General features: G+C 42.2%; 1 protein-coding gene across 1 annotated transcript; it reads left to right on the top strand.

The window, feature by feature from the left end:
- Positions 1–7,121: 7,121 nt before the first annotated feature.
- Positions 7,122–7,841, top strand: LOC117628909 (E3 ubiquitin-protein ligase SIRP1-like). The gene has a single exon (XM_034361454.1). It carries the CDS (start codon positions 7,122–7,124, stop codon positions 7,839–7,841), a length of 720 nt encoding a protein of 239 aa, XP_034217345.1.
- The last annotated feature ends 14,486 nt before the right edge of the window (positions 7,842–22,327 follow it).

The raw sequence follows: 22,327 nt of genomic DNA, 5'->3' as shown, positions 1-22,327 counted from the left end.
AAAGATGCATTTAATTTTTGTGTTAAGTGTGATAGGTGTCAAAGGATGGGAAACATAAGCCGCAGGAACGAACTGCCATTGAAGAACATTCTCTTTGTGGAACTCTTCGATGTATGGGGTATTGATTTCATGGGACCATTCCCATCTTCCTTTGGTTATACCTACATACTTGTTGCTGTTGATTATGTGTCTAAATGGGTGGAAGCCATAGCCACAAAAACCAATGATCATAAGGTGGTCCTGAAGTTCTTGAGGGACAATATTTTCACAAGGTTTGGTACTCCAAGGGCTGTCATTAGTGATGGAGGCAGCCACTTCTGCAACAAACTATTTGAAGCACTCATGAAGAAGTACAATATCCCCCACCGAGTCTCTACACCATATCATCCTCAAACTTCTGGTCAAGTAGAAATAAGCAACAGAGAAATTAAGCAGATCCTAGAGAAGGTGGTGAATATTACAAGGAAAGATTGGGCTGCCAAGCTCAATGATGCATTATGGGCTTATAGGACTGCATATAAGACTCCCATCGGAATGAGCCCTTATCGTCTTGTATTTGGGAAAGCATGTCACTTGCCAATGGAGCTTGAACACAATGCTTTTTGGGCCATCAAGAAGTTGAATTTTGATCTGGACAAGGCCGGCCATGTTAGAAAGTTTCAGCTCAATGAATTGGAAGAAATTCGACATGAGTCCTATGAGAATACAAAGCTATACAAAGAACGTACCAAGAGTTACCATGACAGGAACATTCAACGGAAAGAATTCACCAAAGGTATGTCAGTTCTTTTGTTTAACTCACGTTTGCGTCTCTTTCCAGGAAAATTGAAGTCTAGGTGGCTTGGCCCATTCACCCTGGTCAATGTATCTCCCTATGGAGCTGTGGAGATTCAAAATCCTAAAGATGGCTCGACTTTCAAAGTAAATGGACAACGTTTAAAGCCATTCTATGAGGAAGTGTCAGTTGGAATTCAAACTGGTCATGTGGTGGATCATCTTCCCTTCGTACAATCAAGTTAGCTAATGGCATAATGTCTTGCCAAGACATTAACCAAGGCGCTTCTTGGGAGGCAACCCATGTGTTGAAGAATAAGGTGCTTGGCAGCGGTCGACCTAATCGCATCAAGAGGGAGTTTCTCTAATACTTTGTCTTAAACTTTCCCCTTATTATTCACATGTTCTCACTCATCTTTGTTATGCTTTAACATTGAGGACAATGTTCAATTCAGGTCTGGGGGGGAGGTTTTCAATTTTTGTTCATTTGTGTGTACAATTTTCGTTCGCTTGTCACTTTCATACAACCAATGCTATGGAGCTGCCATTGAGGTTTTCATATCAAAGCTTTTGCTCTTAGAATTCTGGTGGCTAAAGTACCATGCTCAGATTCTTGAAGGAAAATAGTGGAGAATACCCTAGTGAGCTATTTCGAGCCTAATTGCTTTCTTGAGAGGGTTTAAAGTGTTTCTATTCCTCATCTCTACTTCTTTTCTTCAATTCACTCTAAATGATCTCATTATTCCATTTTGGTTGAATACTAAGGATGATTCTCTTTGCAGATATCAGGTGCGTGCTCTCACCCATGAATGAACTCATTGAAGTGATGCTAGGCTCTGCGTGTATAACCATATTATGTGCTTTCTTTTCACCCTACCCATTCGTGTGTTCCATCAGCTCTCTTGCAACCAAACACTACAAGCCTTTTTCTTCTATCACCCTCATAATTCCCCTAACTTTGTATCTCAATCAGAGATATTTAACCTATTATAGCCATACCCTATAGCTTAGAAATATACCAAGGTGTGTCAAGATAAAGTTTGAAGCAAGGAGGTTGCTGCCACATGCCCAAATGTAAATTGGTGCGAATCTATATAAAAAAAAAAAGAAAAAAAAAGAGAAAGATAAAGAGAAAGTGTTTCGATTTGATCTAAATGTGAAATATGAAGTCTATGGCAGATGATGCTATGAAGTTGCAGCCATACCATTCTAAATCAATGACACCTTGCAGATCAATGAAGAATGCAACCTTGGTATGTTCTTAAGTTAGTTGTGTTCCTTCCAATTCTTCCACTTTCCTTAACCTTAGCCTTTCATTGCAACCTTGTGAAAGACCTAGCTGATCTTTGAGGATGTATTCATGGGTGCTGGTATGTATGTGTGTATCTCTACTCTTAGTATTTGATTCCCTTCATGAGATCTAACCAAATATTGTGCTTCTATTTCATATACTCACTTATGCTTGTTTGAGAGAATAAAACCATAGGTTCTGAGTGATTGAGTGCTAGATGTGAGAATTAGAGTTGAAGCATGTTCTTCCTTCAAGATTTGAGTATGTTTACTTTGAAGCCGTGTGCCTTTGAGCTATAGCTTCCACTTTACACACTTATTGATCATCTATCTTGGCAACTCTATGGTGTTGGATGCATGATTAAAGTTTTCTTTCATTAGTTGTTTTCAAAGTTAGTTTTCTAACCTTTTTGTGTTAGAGAGTCAGTAAAGCGTTTATGGGTATCGTTTCTGTTAAATCCTCAGGAGACACAACTCTTCCGATTAGGGATGCCGAGAGGTTTAAAGGCTTGTTGCATATGCACATTGCAATCGAGTTACCTTCAGAAGTGGTTTAGTTAACTTCTTGTTTTGTTTTCAACTTTATTCTCTTTTGTTTTGCTCGAGGACTAGCAAAATCTAGGTCTGGGGGTATTTGATCAGTTCACAATTGTATATCATTTTTTACCCTTCTTGCTTATGATTTGGTTATGTTATTGAGTCAAACATATGCTTTTAATCCCTTTTTCTGTTTATCATTCAGTTCATTGGGCCTTAGGTAACAATGGTGTCTTTGGATAAGAAAAGATGCAAAATGGTGCAAAAACGAGCAGACTGGGTTAGCAACTCATTTCGGCCTTAACATCTTCCTCCGAACTTGGATTTGCCCAAATAATATGTGGTTGGAAAGATGAGAGTCTGAACTTCAAGATGGACTACTCAAATGCATCAGATAATTAAGTTGAGCCCAATTCGTGAGCCCATATGCACACCAAGCTTAGGATTGCAGTTTCCAGTTGTTGAGCCTTGGATACTTTCTTTGAGCCATGTGACTCACCACAGCTTTCCTTGACTTTAGACCTGGCATGTTGAGTAATTAAGGGAGGTGTGTCAGCTACTCAAGTGCAGAGGAGAGCCATGTGACTCACCACAGCTTTCCTTGACTTTAGACCTAACATGTTGAGCAATTAAGGGAGGTCTTTCCTTGACTTTAGACCTGGCATGTTGAGTAATTGAGGGAGGTGTGTCAGCTACTCAAGTAGAGAGGAGTCACTCCATTCACCAATAATTCACTCCAGCCATCCTATATCACTTGATTGAGCCCAAAACCAGAAGGAAAACTCCAACAAGCCTTCCTTCCATTTCCTACGAATTTGTTCTTTCTCTGCCATCACCAACCACCCAAACTCATCCCAAATCACCTCTTTAGTTGCCATACTCTAGACATGAGAAAGTTCTTGGAGTAGCATTAGACGTGGATAAGCACCTGGAGAAGCCTTGGAAACCACAAGCAACTTCAGAATTGGGTTTCTCTACTCTTATTGCATTCAATATGTTTTCTCATTTTTGCTTAAGTTTCATTTCCATTATGAGTAGCTAAATTCATAACTAGGGCTATGATGTAACCCAACATGAATATTCTGGGTTTATAAGTTGAAGTTTTGAGTTTCAAGTTTGATTCATGATTCATATTCCTATTCTTTATGCTTATCAGTTAATATGCTTGTTTGGATGATTGATCACCATTAGAACTTGTATATTAGCTACCTTGGTTTGAATCAAGAGTAGACACCATGCTTTGATTTTAAGTGAACTATGAATAAGAAAAGTATGTATGGACATTCGACAACAGGGATTAGATACATGCTTGGTTGTTTAACTTGTTCTTCTATGCTTAATGGGTTCCTAATGCTTAATTTAGATTAGACAACAAATGATCAAGTTAGGGAATTAGGAGCACAAGGTTCGGACCAGACACCATGGCCTAATCATACTTTAGCTAGAATCAATCTTTGAATTCGAATGAGACTTGTCACTTGACTCCTTATAACCCAGAATTAAATTGTTATGGTGAATCGAATGCCCTAGTCTCCCAATCTGTTTTCCAGCCTACAAAAGTACTCTTTGTTACATTTGTTCACCTTGCTTTGTTTGAAATTTCGTTTTGCCTCATTTGTTCAACAATTACAACCACTCTTGCTTTAAATTCTATTTTAGACTTAACCTCCTACTTTCTTGAATTTGGTAATCTAAGTACATAACTAATTTTAACTTCTCAGTCCTCGTGGGTACGACCTCGTACTTGTCTTGCTATACTACTAATTGGCCCGTACAATTGCGAGTTAACATTTTAACAACATGGGTCCATCGAATAGTAAGCTAATCTTACAATTCAGAACAACCATGTCAACCAAGAGCGTAGGTACATGGTAATTTAGTAACACAATCCATTAATACTAGAAGAATTTAATAACCTGTCTACACATCCATCCACTAAAATTGTAAGGCTAAAATCTGAAATATGCAAAGATCAATTAAAAACTACAATAATACCATTATCAATGATCAATTAAAAACAAGTAGTCCACTTGATAATTCATAAAGCCACAGCTCATAAATTAGGCATTGAATGAATCCCTAAATTAGAATTTCTAAAATTAACCCCTAAGTTCTAAATGCCCAACTGAATCCCTAATTCCTAAATCCCTAAAGTAGAATTTAGAAAGAAAAAAAAATTGAAATTGAATGACATGAAGAAGAAGAGAACCAGAGAAGTAGGTGGTTCAGGTCAGGAGGAGTACTGAAATTTGAAGATGGAGAAGAAGAGGACTTATAGTTGGAGAGCAAAGGAGAGAAGGCCGGAGCAGCGCCATGAATGCCCATACTGTTGCAATAATAAGAAAGTGGGATCAAAGAATTTATAACAGACAGAGAGTACAAAACCAATATCAGAACTCACCACTGTGGAGAACGACGACGGAGGTCACGACTGTGGCTTGGTTGTGGAGTCGCGATAGTAGCTTCGCCGTGGAGGTCGACGACGGAGGTCTTGAGTTGCGGCGGCTTGGATAGGGTCAAACTAGGGTTCCGAATTTGAGGAGTGCTGGATTATGACAATGGATGGGTGGAGAACGGGATTGGACAGTAGCGAGATGGTTGGCGAGCTGGAGCTGAGGCAAGATTTGGGAGAGTGCGAGAGAGGATAGGAATTAGGAGAACTTGGGCGTCAGAAAATGAATTTTTGAGGTGATAAAGTGTCAATAATAAAAAAAGACACAAAACCCTCCGTTGTGTCTGTGTTGGTTGCAAGATATTTGCCGAATGGATTTTGGTTCTTTGATAACCACAAACCAGAGATGGAGAGAGAGAGAGAGAGAGAGAGAGAGAGAGAGAGAGAGAGAGAGAAGAACATATTGCAGAGTGGGTGGCCTGCGGGGAAGGAGGGTTAACTAGGATGAAAGAGCGTGCTGTGCACTTTCGGATTGCCTCTTTGGGTATGGGTAATTTCAACCCGGTTTTACCAAAAAGACAACATTAAAAATTCACCGTTGAATTTTATCAAACGGCTCTTAGATACCCCTCAAACATACCCCTTATAACTTTCCACTCACTATAGAAGCTCCCCTGTATTTTGAGCCCTAACCAATGGCCCCATACATTCATTTTGTATTTTAGAGCCTCAATTATTGGGATACCATTTAGATTTGATCGGAGCTCTAAATGAAGCTCTATCTATCCCTTTTAGAGCACCAATCATCGTGTTGCTCTTCCTTGGGTAAGATCATTGAACAACAATCACTCCTATTTAAAACGCCGAAAGTAAGATAATTGAACAACAATCACTCTTACTTAAAATACCATTAGATTTTAGGATTAATTTGACATTGCTGTATTATAAAAATAATCGCTGTTAAATTTGCTTCAGTCTTTTATTGAGCTAGTTATTTTAGCACGGCTGGAATGTGGCCCAGCTCTCTTGTGGACTTTTGTCGTCCCTTTGATCTTGAGCCCTTTAACCCTAACGCGAGTGAGACGACGTCGTTTATGTTCAAAAGAAAACAGATCAGTCTTTTATTCTCATCTACCGTTTCATTTTTCAGCCGCGTGAGTCTCAAACAAAACAAAGTAGAGCAAAACAATGGCTGAGAGAGGCGGCGGCGGAGAACGTGGAGGCTTCGGGCGCGGGTTCGGTGGGCGAGGGCGAGGCGGTGACAGAGGACGTGGTGGCTGGCAGGCGTGGTGCTGGCCGGCGCGAGGACGAGGAGAAGTGGGTCCCAGTGACGAAGCTAGGCCGTCTGGTGAAAGAGGCGAAGATCTCCTTCCTGGAGCGTCGTTAGCCCTCTTATATGTTGGAATTGGCTCTCCATCCGGGCATATGACCTGCAAGTAATAATCAAAATTCTTAAATACTAAGGAATAATTAGATAATTTTTGTTGCCCCTTACAAACACAATGCTTGTGCGTGGACGGTTTTTTGATACGCCAACAAAAGCAAGTTTTCATTAGTAAGACTTGAGAAACAGAGAGGGAGGGAGAAAATAGAGTAAATCGGAGAGGTTGAGGCCGAGAAAATGAGCGAGGGCCGAGCAGAGACATTTTTCAAAAACAAAAGCCAAAGGAAAGAAAGACAGTATGTGGAGATAAGAGAGTCGGAGACATATCCCACTCAACTTTTTCGTATCCGAGATGTGGGATTTGATTTGATGACATACTTGTCTAAGTCGTGATATGCGGGAACAGCTGTACAAAATCATAACTGATAATCTGAAAATACATCTCTGAATCCTGAGTTTAAATTCCAACAAATTAAAAAAAAAAGGAATCCTGAGTTTCGGTTTAAAAAAAAAAAAACATAATTAATTAGAAAAGTAGAACCCGCGTGACTTGATTGCCAAGCAAGAACCCCAAAATCCTTATCTAACTAGGAAACTAGTATATGTATATATATCCTAATAGCTAGCCAGCCGTGCATCTCTCATTTCTATTCTCAACGCCTCACTTTAAGTCTCACCGTCTCCTTTCAACCCGCATTCTTCCTTTTTCCATTTTTCTTAGAGTTCGCTGCTCTTCTTGTTGTTATGGCCGATGAGTATTGGGAGATGTTGGGCGATCCCTATTACGCCACACGTATCCTCGAAGTCTCCGAATTACCGGAAACTCCCATGAAATCTCAATTGTGGCTAGACATCAATGCCACTGTCACACAAATTGTGTTGCCCTCGAATTTAGAGGACGACGAGGATTTGGAAGACCATTACAAATTAATGATGTTAGAAGACGATCACATGGGCCAACATTCCGAGAGCTTCGATTACCACGACAAAATCGAGATTGACCTACTAATGGACGACAGATCCACGTCATCGATTTTGGCTACTATATCCAACGAGCTATCCAAGTCTATCCACGTCTCCTCCCAGGACCTTCGGTGCGTCGCTGCTACTATAGTCCATGATGCCTCACGGAGTCTTGTTGGGAGAGTGTGTAGCAGCAGCAGCCGGGGGTTACGTGTGCATATGGAGGCGTGCATCAAGATTGATGCGATCGTTGAGGACGTGGCCGCGGATGATGAAGTGCAGCCGGCGTTTGTACCGGCGAGTAAATCCGCAATTGAGAAGCTGGAGAGGGTGAGAGTGGAAACGGCTGGGGTTTGTTGTTCGGTTTGTATAGCGGAGATTGCAGTGGGTTCGGAAGGTCGTGGTCTGCCATGTTCGCATATTTACCACGAGGCTTGCATCGTGGAGTGGTTGGAGAAAAGCCACTTCTGCCCTCTGTGTCGTTTCTCCTTGCCTGCATAGTCCTAGTCCTAGCCGATGATGATGATGACGTGGAGTTTAGGGTTTCCGCATTGAAATGTTCATGTATTTTATCTGATTCATTTCATTGTTCTTCCAATTAAATTCTTAATTTCATTTCATGTAATCGGATTTATTGTTCCAATTCAGTTCTTTAATTCTACTTTTTGGTTGTTGTGATAATTTTCTATTAGAATTTAGAAGTTGATTCTACTTCTAATTCTACCTTCTTTTTTTTGGGTGATAATTTCATACAGTGCTGCCATTAGAATTTAGAAGCATGGATAAAGTTGAAATGACAAAGAATTACACTTTACTGCCTTACTGCATAAACCAAGCAACCTTATTAATGTACAAATATGGTGCGAAACTAGAATTATACAACAGCTGCAAGTAATGGTAAGCTTGTTAGATCGAAACTACCTGGTTAGTACAAGGTACTTGTGAGATGGAGGCTTGTAGGGCAAGAAACTAGAGTTCAAAACACGAAAAGATCAGATGCACAACAAGAAAACAATTAGAAGGTTTTGATTGACCAGTCTGATGAGCTACTAGCTTCCTCAAGTGGTCAGTCAGGTTTGTTTCTTCCAGCATTTGGAATGAATAACGACCACCATGGTCTCTCAGATAGTTCCTTGGAGAATACATACCGGAACCTTGAATTGTATGGCACCCACTCTATGATCTGAAATGCCTTCTTGCTGGATTTACTGTCAATGCATTTATGTATTGAATCATTAAGCTTCTTATCAGCATTCTCACTGACCCATTTGAGAAGATCATCAGAGCCAAAAGATGCTTCTCTTGCAAACCTTTCAAGTATCTTTGGCAGAAAAACTTTCCTTCACTTCTTTACCACTACATTTGCTTTAATAAACTCCTCCTTTGCCTCTTCAAGTTCATCTCTAACATTTGAGGCTGTGTATACTTTTAGCTACAAGTAATTGACAAGCAAACGTTAATGCCGTTAGCAATATATAGTGGTAGCAGTATATCACTGATCAGAGTGTGTTTTTAGAAGAATGATTTACAATCAAAACAATTTAGTAGTAAAAGTTGCTACCATATGCTTTTGATTATAAAAAAAATTATTCTGTTTTTAAAAAGTAGTTTTCTGCAGCAGCACCGGATTTCTTTAAACATAGAGATAAGGCAGAAAAGATAAGTTATGAACAGAAATTTCAAGGGAAAATCATGTGCCAAAGCACTGTAATTGACCAATAAACATGTGTAGCTTTAGGGGAAAAGACTGAAAATAAGAACCTAACATTCATTAGACAATTATATATTAAATCTTCAATATAATGTGAAAAGAGGACCAATAAAAGCAAAGTGGTTACCACAGGATCAGAAAAGGCTCCAGTACAAAGAGCAAAGCAAACAAGGGGTTCAGAAACCAGAAGACCCAATTTGGAATTGCGAAGTTGTCTGTCTTCACCAAATTTTTTCCTCCAGGCAGTTGAAAGGAGGGTTTCAAGCCACTGGAAACACAAAAGTAGATCAAATGAGTATTCTAAAACACGGTATTTCTTATTCATATTAACGAAAGAGAAAAAAAGAAAGAAATGAAAATCCACTGTTCAAATTGTCATTCATAAGAAGAGCTCAAATGATTTGCCACACCATTTAAATTATGAAATAAATGAAATAATTCAATGGATGTCAGCATTCCTGTTGCATTATCAGAGAGAGTATGGTGAGTAAGTACCCGTCCAATTCAGGGTGTTTGGAAGCCAAATATGGATTGCTCTATGGCATTCGCACTGATAACTTGGCCCCCAATATTGTACGCAGCCTGCACTATACCAAAAAGCTCATCATCTTTTTTCTTTTTCTTTCCAAATTTAGAATACACAGATAGACCAAAGCATTGGTTCTTTTTTCTTGCTCCACTTATTTTAGATTCAACCATTTTTTTTGGGGCATGAAAACCAAATATCCTGATAACTTCTCAAACATTGACAACAGAAAATCAAAAGGTATTTGAGCATTTTACTTGATGGCCAAAAAGGGTAAGATAATATTCTGATTGTCTTTAATGGGGATCTTCTAGTCCATGTCTTGAAAGGCAGGAGCAATAGACTTGAATATAAAAGAAGGAAACAAAGATCAAACCAACTAACTTTTAATTTTAAAATGGGATGAACCAATGAATGTATTAATCCATCTCTCAGAAAGAAAAAAAAAAAAAAAAAAAAAGCAGAAATGGCGCTTGGTGACGGAACCCACCGTTGGGGTTTCCTCTAAGATAGTTAAACCTGTCTTTAGGCAGAGCTTTAGTGAAAATGTCAGCCACTTGTTCTTCAGACATGCAGTATCTCAAGTCCACCACTCCATCTTGTAAAGCATCTCGGATGAAATGATACCTACGGTTGATGTGTTTGGTTTTCTGATGGAAAACAGGATTTCTTGTCATTGCAATGGCAGAAGTGTTGTCCACCATTAATGGAGTTGCATCAGTTTGCAATTCTCCAAAATCCTCTAGAACAAACCTCAACCATATTGCTTGTGTAGTAGCTTCACTTGCACTGACATACTCAGCCTCAGCTGTGGAGAGAGCAACACTATGTTGCTTGACTGATGCCCAAGAAAATACTCCACTACCAAAAGAGAAAGCATAGCCAGAGGTGCTTCTCATGTCATCTTGGCTTCCTCCCCAATCACTATCACAATATCCAATTAGAATGGCTTCTTTTCCTTTTTGATATTCAATACCAAAATCAATGGTGCCTTGAATATACCTCAGCACTCTCTTGGCTGTTCCATAGTGTTTCTTTGTTGGACAATGCATGAATCTAGCTAATAGGCTAGCTGCAAACATTATGTCTGGTCTTGTAGCTGTCAAATACAATAGGCTGCCCACAATCTGTCTGTACTCACTCTCATCTGCAGGATCACTTCCATCATCTTTGCACAATTTTTCAGTTGCCACCAGAGGAGTACTGACCGGCTTACATTGCTTCAAACCAAACTTGTCCAGCAAAGTCAGAGCATACTTCTTTTGATTTATGAAAATGCAGGATTCAGTTTGAATCCCTGCCATACCAAGGAAATGATATAAAAGGCCTAGATCAGTCATTTCATACCTTCTCATCATTTCAGTCTTGAATTCATCAATTAATTCTTCACTGCTGCCTGTATACACAATGTCATCAACATAGATTGAGACTATTAGAGTTCCAGAGCCTTCCTTAGTCTTGCAATACAAAGTAGCCTCACTTGTGCTTCTGACATAACCACAGCTAATAAAGTAGGCATTGATTTCCTCATACCAGGCTCTTGGAGCCTGTTTCAAACCATACAAGGCTTTCTTCAACTTGTACACTTTGTCTTCATAGTTTGTAGTTACAAAACCATCCGGTTGATCTACATAGACTTCCTCCTTAAGCACACCGTTTAGGAATGCAGACTTGACATCTAATTGGTATAATTTCCACCCCTTTTAAGCTGCCAAAGCTATGAGAGTTCTAATTGTGTCAAGTCTGGCCACAGGAGCAAATGTCTCATTGAAGTCGATTCCAGGCTTTTGTGCATAGCCTTTGACCACCAGCCTAGCTTTATGCTTTTGTATTGAGCCATCAAGGTTCAATTTGGTCTTATAAACCCATTTCACACCAATCACAGGTTTATCACTTGGTCTATCAACTAGTTCCCAAGTCTCATTTTTCTCAATCATATCCATTTCTGCTTCCATTGCCTTTTGCCAAGCTTTATCCTTTGATGCTTCAGCAAAGTTCTCTGGCTCAATGATGCTCATATTGCATCTAGCATAAATCTCAGTGATGTCTCTAAGCTTTACAGGTGTAGAACTTGGAGAATCACTTGGTGAAGTAACATTAGTAGCAGCTGTAGTTACTTGAGGTGGACTGGAAATGTCTATCATTGTTTCTTCATGCTCCTCTTCACTACTTCTGGAAGTGTCTTCAGGCCTAATCTGAACTGTGACAGAATCAACAGTTTGTGTGTCCCAATCCCATAGTGAGTTCTCATCAAAGATCACACTTCTAGATGTAGTGATCTTGTTGGTTTGCAAATTGTACACTATGTACCCCTTTTCACATTTGCCATAGCCAACAAAAATGCACTTAACAGCTGCATCTTCCAGTTTAGACCTCAACTGATTAGGCACATGATAGAAACATATAGAACCAAACACTTTTAAGTGTTTAACCCCAGGCTTTCTTCCACTAAAAGCTTCAAATGGAGTGACATTATCTAAAGCTTTTGTGGGGCATCTATTCCGGATATAGACAGCTGTATTCACTGCCTCTCCCCAAAATTTGTATGGTAGTTTCTTCTCTTTCATCATTGTTTTGCTCATCTCAACAATGGTCCTGTTCTTTCTCTCAGCAACCCCATTTTGCTGAGGTGAATAGGCCATGGTTAGTTGTCTTTCCAACCCAATTTCTTCACAAAACTGCAGAAATTCAGCAGAGGAATATTCCCCACCTCTGTCACTCCTAAGTTTCTTCAGTTTGTATCCACTTTGTAGTTCTACCATAGCCTTAAATTTCTTGAAAATGTTGAAAACTTCTGACTTGAATTGCATGAAGTACACCCAGCACATTCTGGTGCAGTCATCAATGAAAGTCAAAAAATATTTGTTTCCACCTATGGATGTGGTCTGCATTGGACCACAAACATCTGAATGAACCAGCTCCAGAGGTAGACTAGCTCTCCAAATTTTCTCATTACCAAAAGCCTCTCTGTGGGATTTTCCAATTGCACAGACTTGGCAAATTCTGTTTGCATTTCCAATTTCAGGCAGACCATAGACCAGCTCCTGTTGTTGTAACAACTTCAGACTCTGCATATTCAAATGGCCAAACCTCCTATGCCAATGCCAAGTGGATTCTTCAACTGTTGCTTTCATAGCCACTGAATTTGCATATTTCAATGACAGTGGGAAGCATCTGTTTCCTGTCATGGAACCCTTTGCCAGCAGATTTTCCATTGACCTGTCATCAAATATTTCAACCATAGAATCACCAAAGACAAGATAGTAGTGATGCTCTACCATTTGACCTACACTAAGTAAGTTTTCATCCAATCCTGGTACAAGCATAACCTCTTTGATATATCTAGGCCCAGCTTTAGTGTCAATCACCAAAGTTCCTTTTCCAGTTGCTTCCACTAAGTCTCCAATGCCCATTTTTACCTTTGCAGTGACTTTGGTGTCAATATTGACTAGAAGGGATGCTTGTGAAGTCATGTGGTTGCTGCATGCACTGTCCACATACCACACACCATTATTTTTCACTATTTCTGCAGCATGACAAGCATAGAACATGTTGCCTTCTTCCTCCTTGTGTGATGCATAGTTAGCAGCTTCTGGTTTTCCCTTGTAGTCTTTGGCTATATGACCCAACCTATCACATTTATAACATTTAGGTTTGCCTTTAAACCAGCGGACACCATAGTGCAATTTGTCACAGGTTTTGCAAGGCACCTTTGCTCCCTCAGTCTGACATTCCTTTTTAAAATTGTTTTCCGACTTTGAGTCCTACTTCTTCCCTTTCTGAGACTTCCAATTCTTTTTGGATTTGGAACCCGCTGCCTGCCCTGTGTTAGACTGATCTTTAGAGCTCACATTCAAACTAGAGAAAGCCTTCTCAGTCACTCTCTCATTATGCCTCTGCAGCCTTTGTTCATGAGATTTTAGAGATCCTATAACCTCTTGAACCCCTATAGTTTCTGTATCTTTTGTCTCCTCTATAACCTCAGCAATGTAATCATATTCTCTGGATAAACTAATCAAGAGTTTCTGAACAATTCTCTGTTCAGTTAACTCTTCACCATAAGCCTTCATTTGATTTACTAGCTCAAGCAATTTAGTGACATATCCGGACAATGATTCATCATCATGCATACGAGTGTATTCAAATTCTCTCCTAAGAGCTTGAAGTTTCACAGATCTTACCTTCTTGTCTTCTCTGAATTCTTGCTGCAGGATTTCCCATGCTTCCTTGGCTGATTCCTTCAAAGCAATTCTGGGAAAAATATCATCAGAAACTGCATTCTGGATCAGACCCAATGCCTTAGCATCTTTGGCAATATTTTCTTCCAAAACAAGCTTTTGAGCTGCTGTCAGAGCTTCTCCTTCTTCCTTCTTCACAGGTTGCTCATATCCATTCTCAACCATATCCCACAGCTTGTGAGATTTGAAGATTGTGCACATCTTTATTCTCCAGAAATCGTAGTTGCTTCCATTGAAGATGGGAGCACTAAGCTCACTCATGCTAGATCCAGCCATGTGAGACTAGATAATGCAACCTTCAGCTGGATTGATTTCACTACGCCCAGTCTCAGATCAGAACCTTCGCTACTGATACCATGTTGAAGTTTTCTATATAACAGTAGATTTCTTGCACACAAAGTATATGAGACAAAGTTGTAGAGAGAAAGAGAGAGGGAGAGAATCTGTTTGGCAGAGAAAATATGATTGAATAATGCAATGCACACACTAATTTCATTTCAACAGAACATTCCAATTTGTACAGCAGAGAATATGATCTCAGCCATACAATCTAGTGGCAGCAATATGAGCTGCACACTTGGCATGAGCTAGGACCTATGAGACCTACACTCTAGAAACTAATCTAAGCCTTACACCTGTCAACTAACACATTTAAACCAGTAACAGAATTTACATTTCAACAACTTCAAGAGAAAGCATATTCATTTGTAATGAGTTGCACAAGTCTTCTTAGGCTGCCAGCAAAACCCATTGTACTGGTAAATAAGTGAATTACCTTGTGGAATAAGGCCAGCTTTCTTAGAGAGCTGTGGGGAGGTCCATATGCTAAATATGCCTGCACAAGGGTAAGGAGAAAATTTAGAGAGACTTACAAATCAATGAGAGAAAACCAATGGTTGGTTAAGAGACTTTTACATGCATAACAAGAGCATTGTATGTGTTGATCCAAAATGCAATTTGGGCATGCAATTCCATCAGAGTGACATTCACCCTCTCCAGTTGTTCAACCAAGATTCTGAAATTGAAATATGAAGTATATCTCGAGTCAGCACTCCTGATGACATAAAACATAAGAGGAGATCCAGTGCAAGTGTGTTAGCTGCATTTATGTGTATCTTAAACTATGTGCCGCACATACAGAAAATTAATAAGTGTACAAGTCATCACCCCGTCAACCATATTAGGATCCAAAATTTATGGATTTGTTGTTTAATCATATAGCTCTAAGATTTATGGGATGCGCATTATTGTGCTCCATGACCATATTGGATATTAGAATGTTATTAAGCAGATTAAATAGAAACAAAAAGTTATAATTTAGATAAGCATCCGCGGGGGAGATCTCTAAAGATAAAAAATAGAGGTTTTTATTGGCCACGCTAGTCAGTGGCATGGCCTTAACCTTTTCTTACCAACAACCTGAATTTTGTGCAGTTGACACACACAGGGTCTAAATAACGAATGTGTACATTTCTGCCAAACTCAACACTTTTAACACAAATCCTATATGTATATACATATATATGGATATATTATGTGTGTCACAAGTAATGATCTTCAATAACATGACACAAATACATTTAATAAGTGTCCATCAGTGAAAGCAGAAGAATAAACTTATGTTCTACCTTTGCTAGGTTTGAACAATTCTACGCAAAATTGATGTCACTTTTGTCACTGGATTGTGTAGTACTAGTATGCCTAGTGTCACGGGATGACTTTTTCGGAGTCTTCCTTCCGTGCGGCCTTAGACTTGATTGCCTCTCGAACAAGCTAAGTCAGCCTCCTTCCTACAATATAAGATCGAAACAAGCAAAGAACAATTGCAAGAGCAAGAACACAATAAGAACGCTTAAGAACGTTTGGGAGAATATAGGCTTGTATTGCTACTCAATGCTTTACAAGTTGTGAGGTGAGGATTCACAATGTGACATCCTCCTTATATAAACTTTCTATCCCACCTACCACCATAATGGGTGGCTAGGATACAATGTAACCTACCGACATCTACCAACTACTGCCACCAACCGTAGTCTACCTACTACTGTACAACGAATCTGGACATGTGGGCTAAGAGGTCTGGCATGATCAATCCAACGGGTTGGGCCTTGAACATGCGGGCCGTGACATTCTCCCCCACCTAATCCGGTAACGTCCTCGTTGCCGCGGTAGATCCGTCTCGTTCGAATGCTTCGATGATGTCCTTGTACTTCCACAAGGACTCTTGTTTCTCCCAATTGCCTTCAGACTCTGGCAGGCCCTTCCATTTGACAAAGTACTCAAAGTACCTCGGTACACCCTGTTGAGGCCCAAAAATCCAAGGGGCTAAGCCCAAGATGACTATCGGCCCAATAGGGACAAGTAAACACAAGAGAATTTAGGGAACGAATTAATACGAGCTACGGGCCACGTGCCGCGCCAAGCAAGAACGTGCGGGAAGACCAAAAACATGCTAACTTTACAAAAAAAAAAAACATGTTCACTCCTATTGAACCCGGCTATAGCCTATGGGGATAGGATAAAAATCCAAGCACAAGCATAGGTGTCGGAACTGCCATGCCAACGCCAAGATGCGTTACAAGCTTAGGTGGGCCCAAGCCACCAAAATTACCCGGGGCTTGCTTGAACGGGTTGTGATATGGATGGCAACGGGCTTTCATAAAACTCATTGACGAGCCAAGGGAGTGGTAGTTTCGGGTCACTTGGGGGGCCCAAAACTCAAGCCTATTTCTTCGGCCCGAAATGCATGGGTTAGCATGAGAGAAGAGAGAGCATAACCCAATCCCTTAGAAAAAAGATGCAAAGCCTGTTAGAAAAGGCTAAGACAATTAGAAGGCCTAAACATGCTGTTAAAGTGCAATTGGCAAGCTGTTTCCGGCAGCTTGACGAAAAGCCCAGTAGATTGACCAGAATCACATATCACCAATTCAAAGCCTAGGAAAAGAAAAGCCCAGCCCAAACTCTCTGCAAAATATCTGGCCAAGCACGTCTTGTCCCTATCCAAGAGTCAACAGCAACCATCTTAAAAACCAGAGGAAATCCACACGAGTAAGAGGTTTACTCGTTGGGTAAAACGTAGCTCCTTTCCCTCCCATTGTCCTGGCAGCTTGCATAGGAAAAGTTGAGAGAAAAGCAAGCGGCTCTTCACCTCTATGAAGAAGGGCCAGCAAAACCGAGACCTTGGAACCACAAATGGGTTCCTTACCCATATGTCTTGGGCGGATAGGATTCATCAAAGAAGACGAAGTGGGGAAAAACAATGGAAAGAGGGAGGGAACTATGACGAAATTAGAACCCTGAGTGGCTATAAGAGGAGGACTTTTGCTACCCAGAAGAACCAACCCACTTCCAGAACTCGACCAAGCATTGTCAAGCAGCTGGAAGATCTACTCAAGCCACCCCATCTCCTCCTCCATTCGTTTTCTTCCTCCCTTAGGAAGGAAACCAGCCAAATCTTCCTTTGCTTGCTCTAAACCTCCATCCTCCATAGGAAAATTCATCTCTCTCTCAAAATTGCTAAACCTGTGAAAGCCTAGCTCCCATGCCACATGCTCTCCAAGCCAAGCTCTTCTGTAAAATTGGTTAAGTTTGTTCGGGCTATTAGTGAAGGAAGCCTGGGAGTGTTTTCGTAACAGTTTCATCAGACTCTGTGAAAAAACACTCTTCCAGGCGCTTGGTATCGAACCTAGGCACTTGGGGAATTTTGCTCACTTCTCTTCTTACGGCAGCCCAAGCCCATTCGTCAGGCTGCTGGAACAAATAGGCCCCAACACACCCTTGCGTCGTACCTCTCGCTTGGCCATGACGCACTCAACCTCCTTGTCAAATGAAGTCACCATCAAAGGTGGAGCTCGTTGAGACTCTCCACGACTTGGCTCCTCGGGGTCGGCATGGTAGGGCTTGAGATTGCTCACGTGGAACACCGGATGAATCTTCAATCGAGGTGGTAGTTCCACACGGTAAGCCGCTCTTCCCACTGATCGGATGATAGGAAATGGACCCTCATATCTCCTCAACAACGCTTTGTGCAATCTTCTAGTGGACTTGTGTTGAGAAGGGTTGAGCTTCACAAAGACCAGATCACCTGGTTGGAACACAACGTCCCGCCGATGCTTGTCTGCCCATTTCTTCATCTTCCGAGTTGCCTTCTCCAATTGAGCCCGAGCCAGCTCATTAGTCACCTGCCACTCCTTGGCCGTTTTGTATGCGGCAGGACTACTCCCCGTGTAGCCTGACACCACTGTGTTCGGTGTTATAGGTTGTTGTCCTGTTGCCAACTCAAAAGGACTTGCCCCTGTCGACTCCGACTGCTGCAAGTTGTACGAGAACTGAGCAACATCCAACAACTTTGCCCAATCTCGCTGGTTGGCACTCACATAGTGCCTCAAGTATAGTTCCAAGAGCGCATTCACCCTCTCCGTCTGACCGTCTGTTTGTGGGTGAAAGCTGGTAGAGAAGTTCAACTGTGAGCCAAGTAGCCTGAAGAGCTCCGTCCAAAGTTTACCAGTGAAGCGAGTATCCCGATCACTGATAATACTCTTGGGGATCCCCCAATACTTCACCACATGCTTCAGAAACAAGCGTGCAGCTTCCTCCGCATTGCAATCTGCCGGTGCGGGGATGAAGGTAGCATACTTGGTGAATCTGTCGACTACCACCAAAATTGAGCCACACCCTTCCGACTTGGGTAGACTCACAATGAAGTCCATGGACAAACTCTCCCATGGTCTGGTTGGAACAAGAAGTGGCTCTAGCAACCCACCCGGTTGCTTCTGCAATGTCTTGTCTTGTTGGCATACAAGGCAAGTCCGCACGAACGAGTCTACATCTTCCCGCATCTGTGGCCAATAGTAAGCTTCACTCATCAAGGCAATTGTCCGATGAGTGCCCGGATGTCCTGCCCACTTCGAGTCATGACACTCCTTCAGTAGCTCTCGCCTCAGATTGTCCCACCTTGGAACATAGATCCTCTTCCCTGTTGCATAGAGAATCCCTTCATCGAGCCAAAATCTTCTTGTCTTCCCATCTTTGACAAGCTCCAACAGACTTTTGGCTTGGGGATCATGCAACAAGCCTTCTCGTATCCTCTGCATGAGAGAACTCTGGGGTTGTGTGACAGTTGCTAGCACGGCCTTCCTGCTTAAGGCATCAGCAACGACATTTGTCTTCCCTTGCTTGTACTCTAGTTTGTAGTCGAACTCTGCCAAGAAGTCTTGCCACCTAGCCTGCTTGGGTGACAACTTCTGTTGGGACTGAAAGTAGCTTGTGGCAACATTGTCAGTCTTGACCACGAACTGAGAACCAAGTAAGTAGTGCCTCCAAGTCCGCAAGCAATGCACTACGGCTGTCATCTCCTTCTCTTGAACGGTATACCTCCGCTCCGTGTCATTGAGCTTCCGACTCTCGAAAGCCAAAGGGTGTCCATCCTGCATGAGTACACCACCAATAGCAAAATCTGATGCATCAGTGTGTACCTCAAAAGGTTTGCTAAGATCTGGAAGTCTCAGCACTGGTTCCTCCATAAGAGCCCTCTTCAACTCATTGAAGGCATGTTGGCATCGGGGTGTCCACTCCCACGCCTTGTTCTTCTTCAGCAAATCCGTCAAGGGGGCGGCTATGGCTGAATATCCCTTGATGAACCTGCGATAGTAGTTCACCAATCCAAGGAAAGACCGCAACTCAGGTACCTTGATTGGTGGTTCCCACTCTTGAATGGCTCGCACCTTGCTCTCCTCCATGAGCAATTGTCCTCCCCGTATCTTGTGACCAAGGAACTCGACCTCTTCTTGGACAAATGAGCACTTCTCCCTCTTCACATAGAGCTGGTTCTCCCTTAGAACTTGGAAGACCTTCTGCAAATGCTCAAGGTGTTCCTCTAGAGAATTGCTGTACACCACAATATCATCGATGTAAACCACAACAAACTTGTCCAAGAAAGGATGGAATACCTTGTTCATAAGAGTGCAAAATGTTGCAGGGGCATTAGTCAAGCCGAACGGCATGACAAGGAACGCGTAAGACCCATATCTTGTCACACATGCGGTCTTTGATTCATCTCCCGGTGCGATCCTCACTTGATAGTATCCTGAGCGCAAGTCCAACTTGGTGAAGTACTTCGCTCCTCCCAACTGATCAAACAAATCTGCAATCAAAGGGATTGGATACTTGTTTTTGATGGTCACCTTGTTTAGCGCCCTGTAGTCGATGCACAACCTTAGTGTTCCCTCCCTCTTCTTCTGGAAAAGAACTGGGGCACCATAAGGGGCCTTGGACGGTTGGATGTACCCAGAGTCCAACAACTGCTTCAACTGCTTCCTCAATTCCTCCAACTCAGGAGGTGCCATTCGGTACGGCGCTTTGGCAGGGGGTTTGGCACCCGGTTCCAACTCAATGGCATGATCCACCTCTCTCCTAGGTGGTAAGGTTTTGGGCAACTCCTTGGGCATGACATCTGCAAACTCCTTAAGGATTGCCTCCACCGCTTTCGGAACTGGTTGGACTTCCTTCTCAACTACATTCATCTTCATAGTTGCAAGGAACGTCGGTTCGCCTTTCTTCCAAGACTTGGAAAATTGCATGGCTGACAAAAACTTCGTCCCGCTTTGTTGTCTCACTACTGGCACCATGCATGGCATTGTTCCACCCTGTGTAATGCACATAGTATTGTGAAAGGGAATGGGAAATGCTTTTACCTTGTCCATGAACTCCATTCCTAGCACGACATCGTAGTCATCCATCGAGATCACGGAGAAGTCAGCTACTCCCTTCCAAGTGGCAATGTGTAGCTCCACACCACGAGCTACCCCATCAATGGGCTTGGCAGTTGAATTCACCGTTTTCATACTGCCTGCTTCCTTCGAGACTCGACACCCAAGTCTCTTTGCTTCCTGCACGGACATAAAGTTGTGCGAAGCACCTGTATCCACCAGGCAACGGGTTGTCTTGCCATTCACCATGGCATCGACGAACATTACTCCTTTAGCTTGAACCTGTGGTTGAGCACCTTTGGCCTGCAAGGCATTGAAGCGGTGAATGGCCCCCATTCCTGCTTCCCTCTCGGCCTCCTGGTTCATAGCATTCAGAGCTTTCTTTTTCGGACAATCCCGCATCATGTGCGGTCCATCGCAGAAGTAGCAAGCTAGCTTTGACTTGTCTTTCCCCTTGTCACCTTTGTCATTCTTCTTCCAGGATGACTTGTGACCGTCAGACTTGTCTCCTGACTTGCTACCCTCTTTTGGCTTGTTGTCTCCCCCCCCGGATCCATTGCCACCTTTCTTTCCGTTGAACTTGGAGTCGCCTTGATCACTCCTCTTGAACTCTACAAGAGACTCAGCTGCAGCAATTGCCTCTGACAAAGTTTGGACGTGTCTCCTTTGTAACTCCAGCTTGGCCCAATTCTGTAGGCCACTCATGAAGTACATGAGCTTGTCTTCATCTATCATGCTAGGCACCTCGAACAACAGGTTGGTGAACGTGGCGACGTAGTCCTTCACGCTACCAGTTTGCTTCAGCCATCTTAGCTTCTCCTTTGCCTCATACTTGGCATTCTCTGGATAGAAATGCAACATAATATCCTTCTTAAAATCTTCCCAAGTCTCAAGTGTAAACGTACCTTGTTCGATCTCCATAGATCGACGACGCCACCACATGAGAGCATTGTCGGGGAGAAACAACGTTGCCGCATTGATCTTGGGCTCATCATCCTCGAGCTTCAGATACTTGAAATACCTTTCGATATTCCACAAGAAAGTGTCTAGCTCCTTCGCCTCCCTCTTCCCATTATAGGATTTGGGCTTGAAAGAATCTAGCAACTTGGGTTCCTTCGGAGTCCGGGTCTTGTTCAAGACAACTTCCTTGCACAAAGCCCAATCTCCCTTCACATCCTTCATCTCATCACGAAGCGAAGTAAGCTCCGCTAAGAAATGATCTAACTTGGCTTGAACATCTAGCTTGATGTCGTCTAGCGCGGAGTTGAGGACTCCCTGGAATTGGCCTTGAAGCTCATCCGTTACAGCTTCGAAGCCCCCCTTCGTAAGGACGTCCTCTTCGAGGCGCTGATCGAGCTCGACCACGGCATTCTCCATCTTAGAAAGCCGCTTCTCCATCACGGCCACCGCATCTCTAGATCGTTCCCTCTTTGATTTGCCCCCACGATCCATGTTGACCTTGGACAGGTCTGTCTCCACATCTGATGATCCGCTCTTCGACATGCTTCTTTGAATGATTCGAGCTTTTGCTCTGATACCAACTGTCACGGGATGACTTTTTCGGAGTCTTCCTTCCGTGCGGCCTTAGACTTGATCGCCTCTCGAACAAGCTAAGTCAGCCTCCTTCCTACAATATAAGATCGAAAAAAGCAAAGAACACTTGCAAGAGCAAGAACACAATAAGAACACTCAAGAACACAATAAGAACACTCAAGAATGTTTGGGAGAATATATGCTTGTATTGCTACTCAATGCTTTACAAGTTGTGAGGTGAGGATTCACAATGTGACATCCTCCTTATATAC

The sequence above is a fragment of the Prunus dulcis genome, chromosome 5 (assembly GCF_902201215.1).
Source record: "Prunus dulcis chromosome 5, ALMONDv2, whole genome shotgun sequence".
Lineage (NCBI taxonomy): Eukaryota > Viridiplantae > Streptophyta > Magnoliopsida > Rosales > Rosaceae > Prunus > Prunus dulcis.
The sequence above is the reverse complement of the archived record's forward strand: the minus strand, read 5'-3'. Positions and strand labels throughout refer to the sequence as shown.

Bases quoted from the DNA above. Each gene is read 5' to 3' on its own strand.
- LOC117628909 (XM_034361454.1), top strand. From the start codon at position 7,122: ATGGCCGATGAGTATTGGGAGATGTTGGGCGATCCCTATTACGCCACA.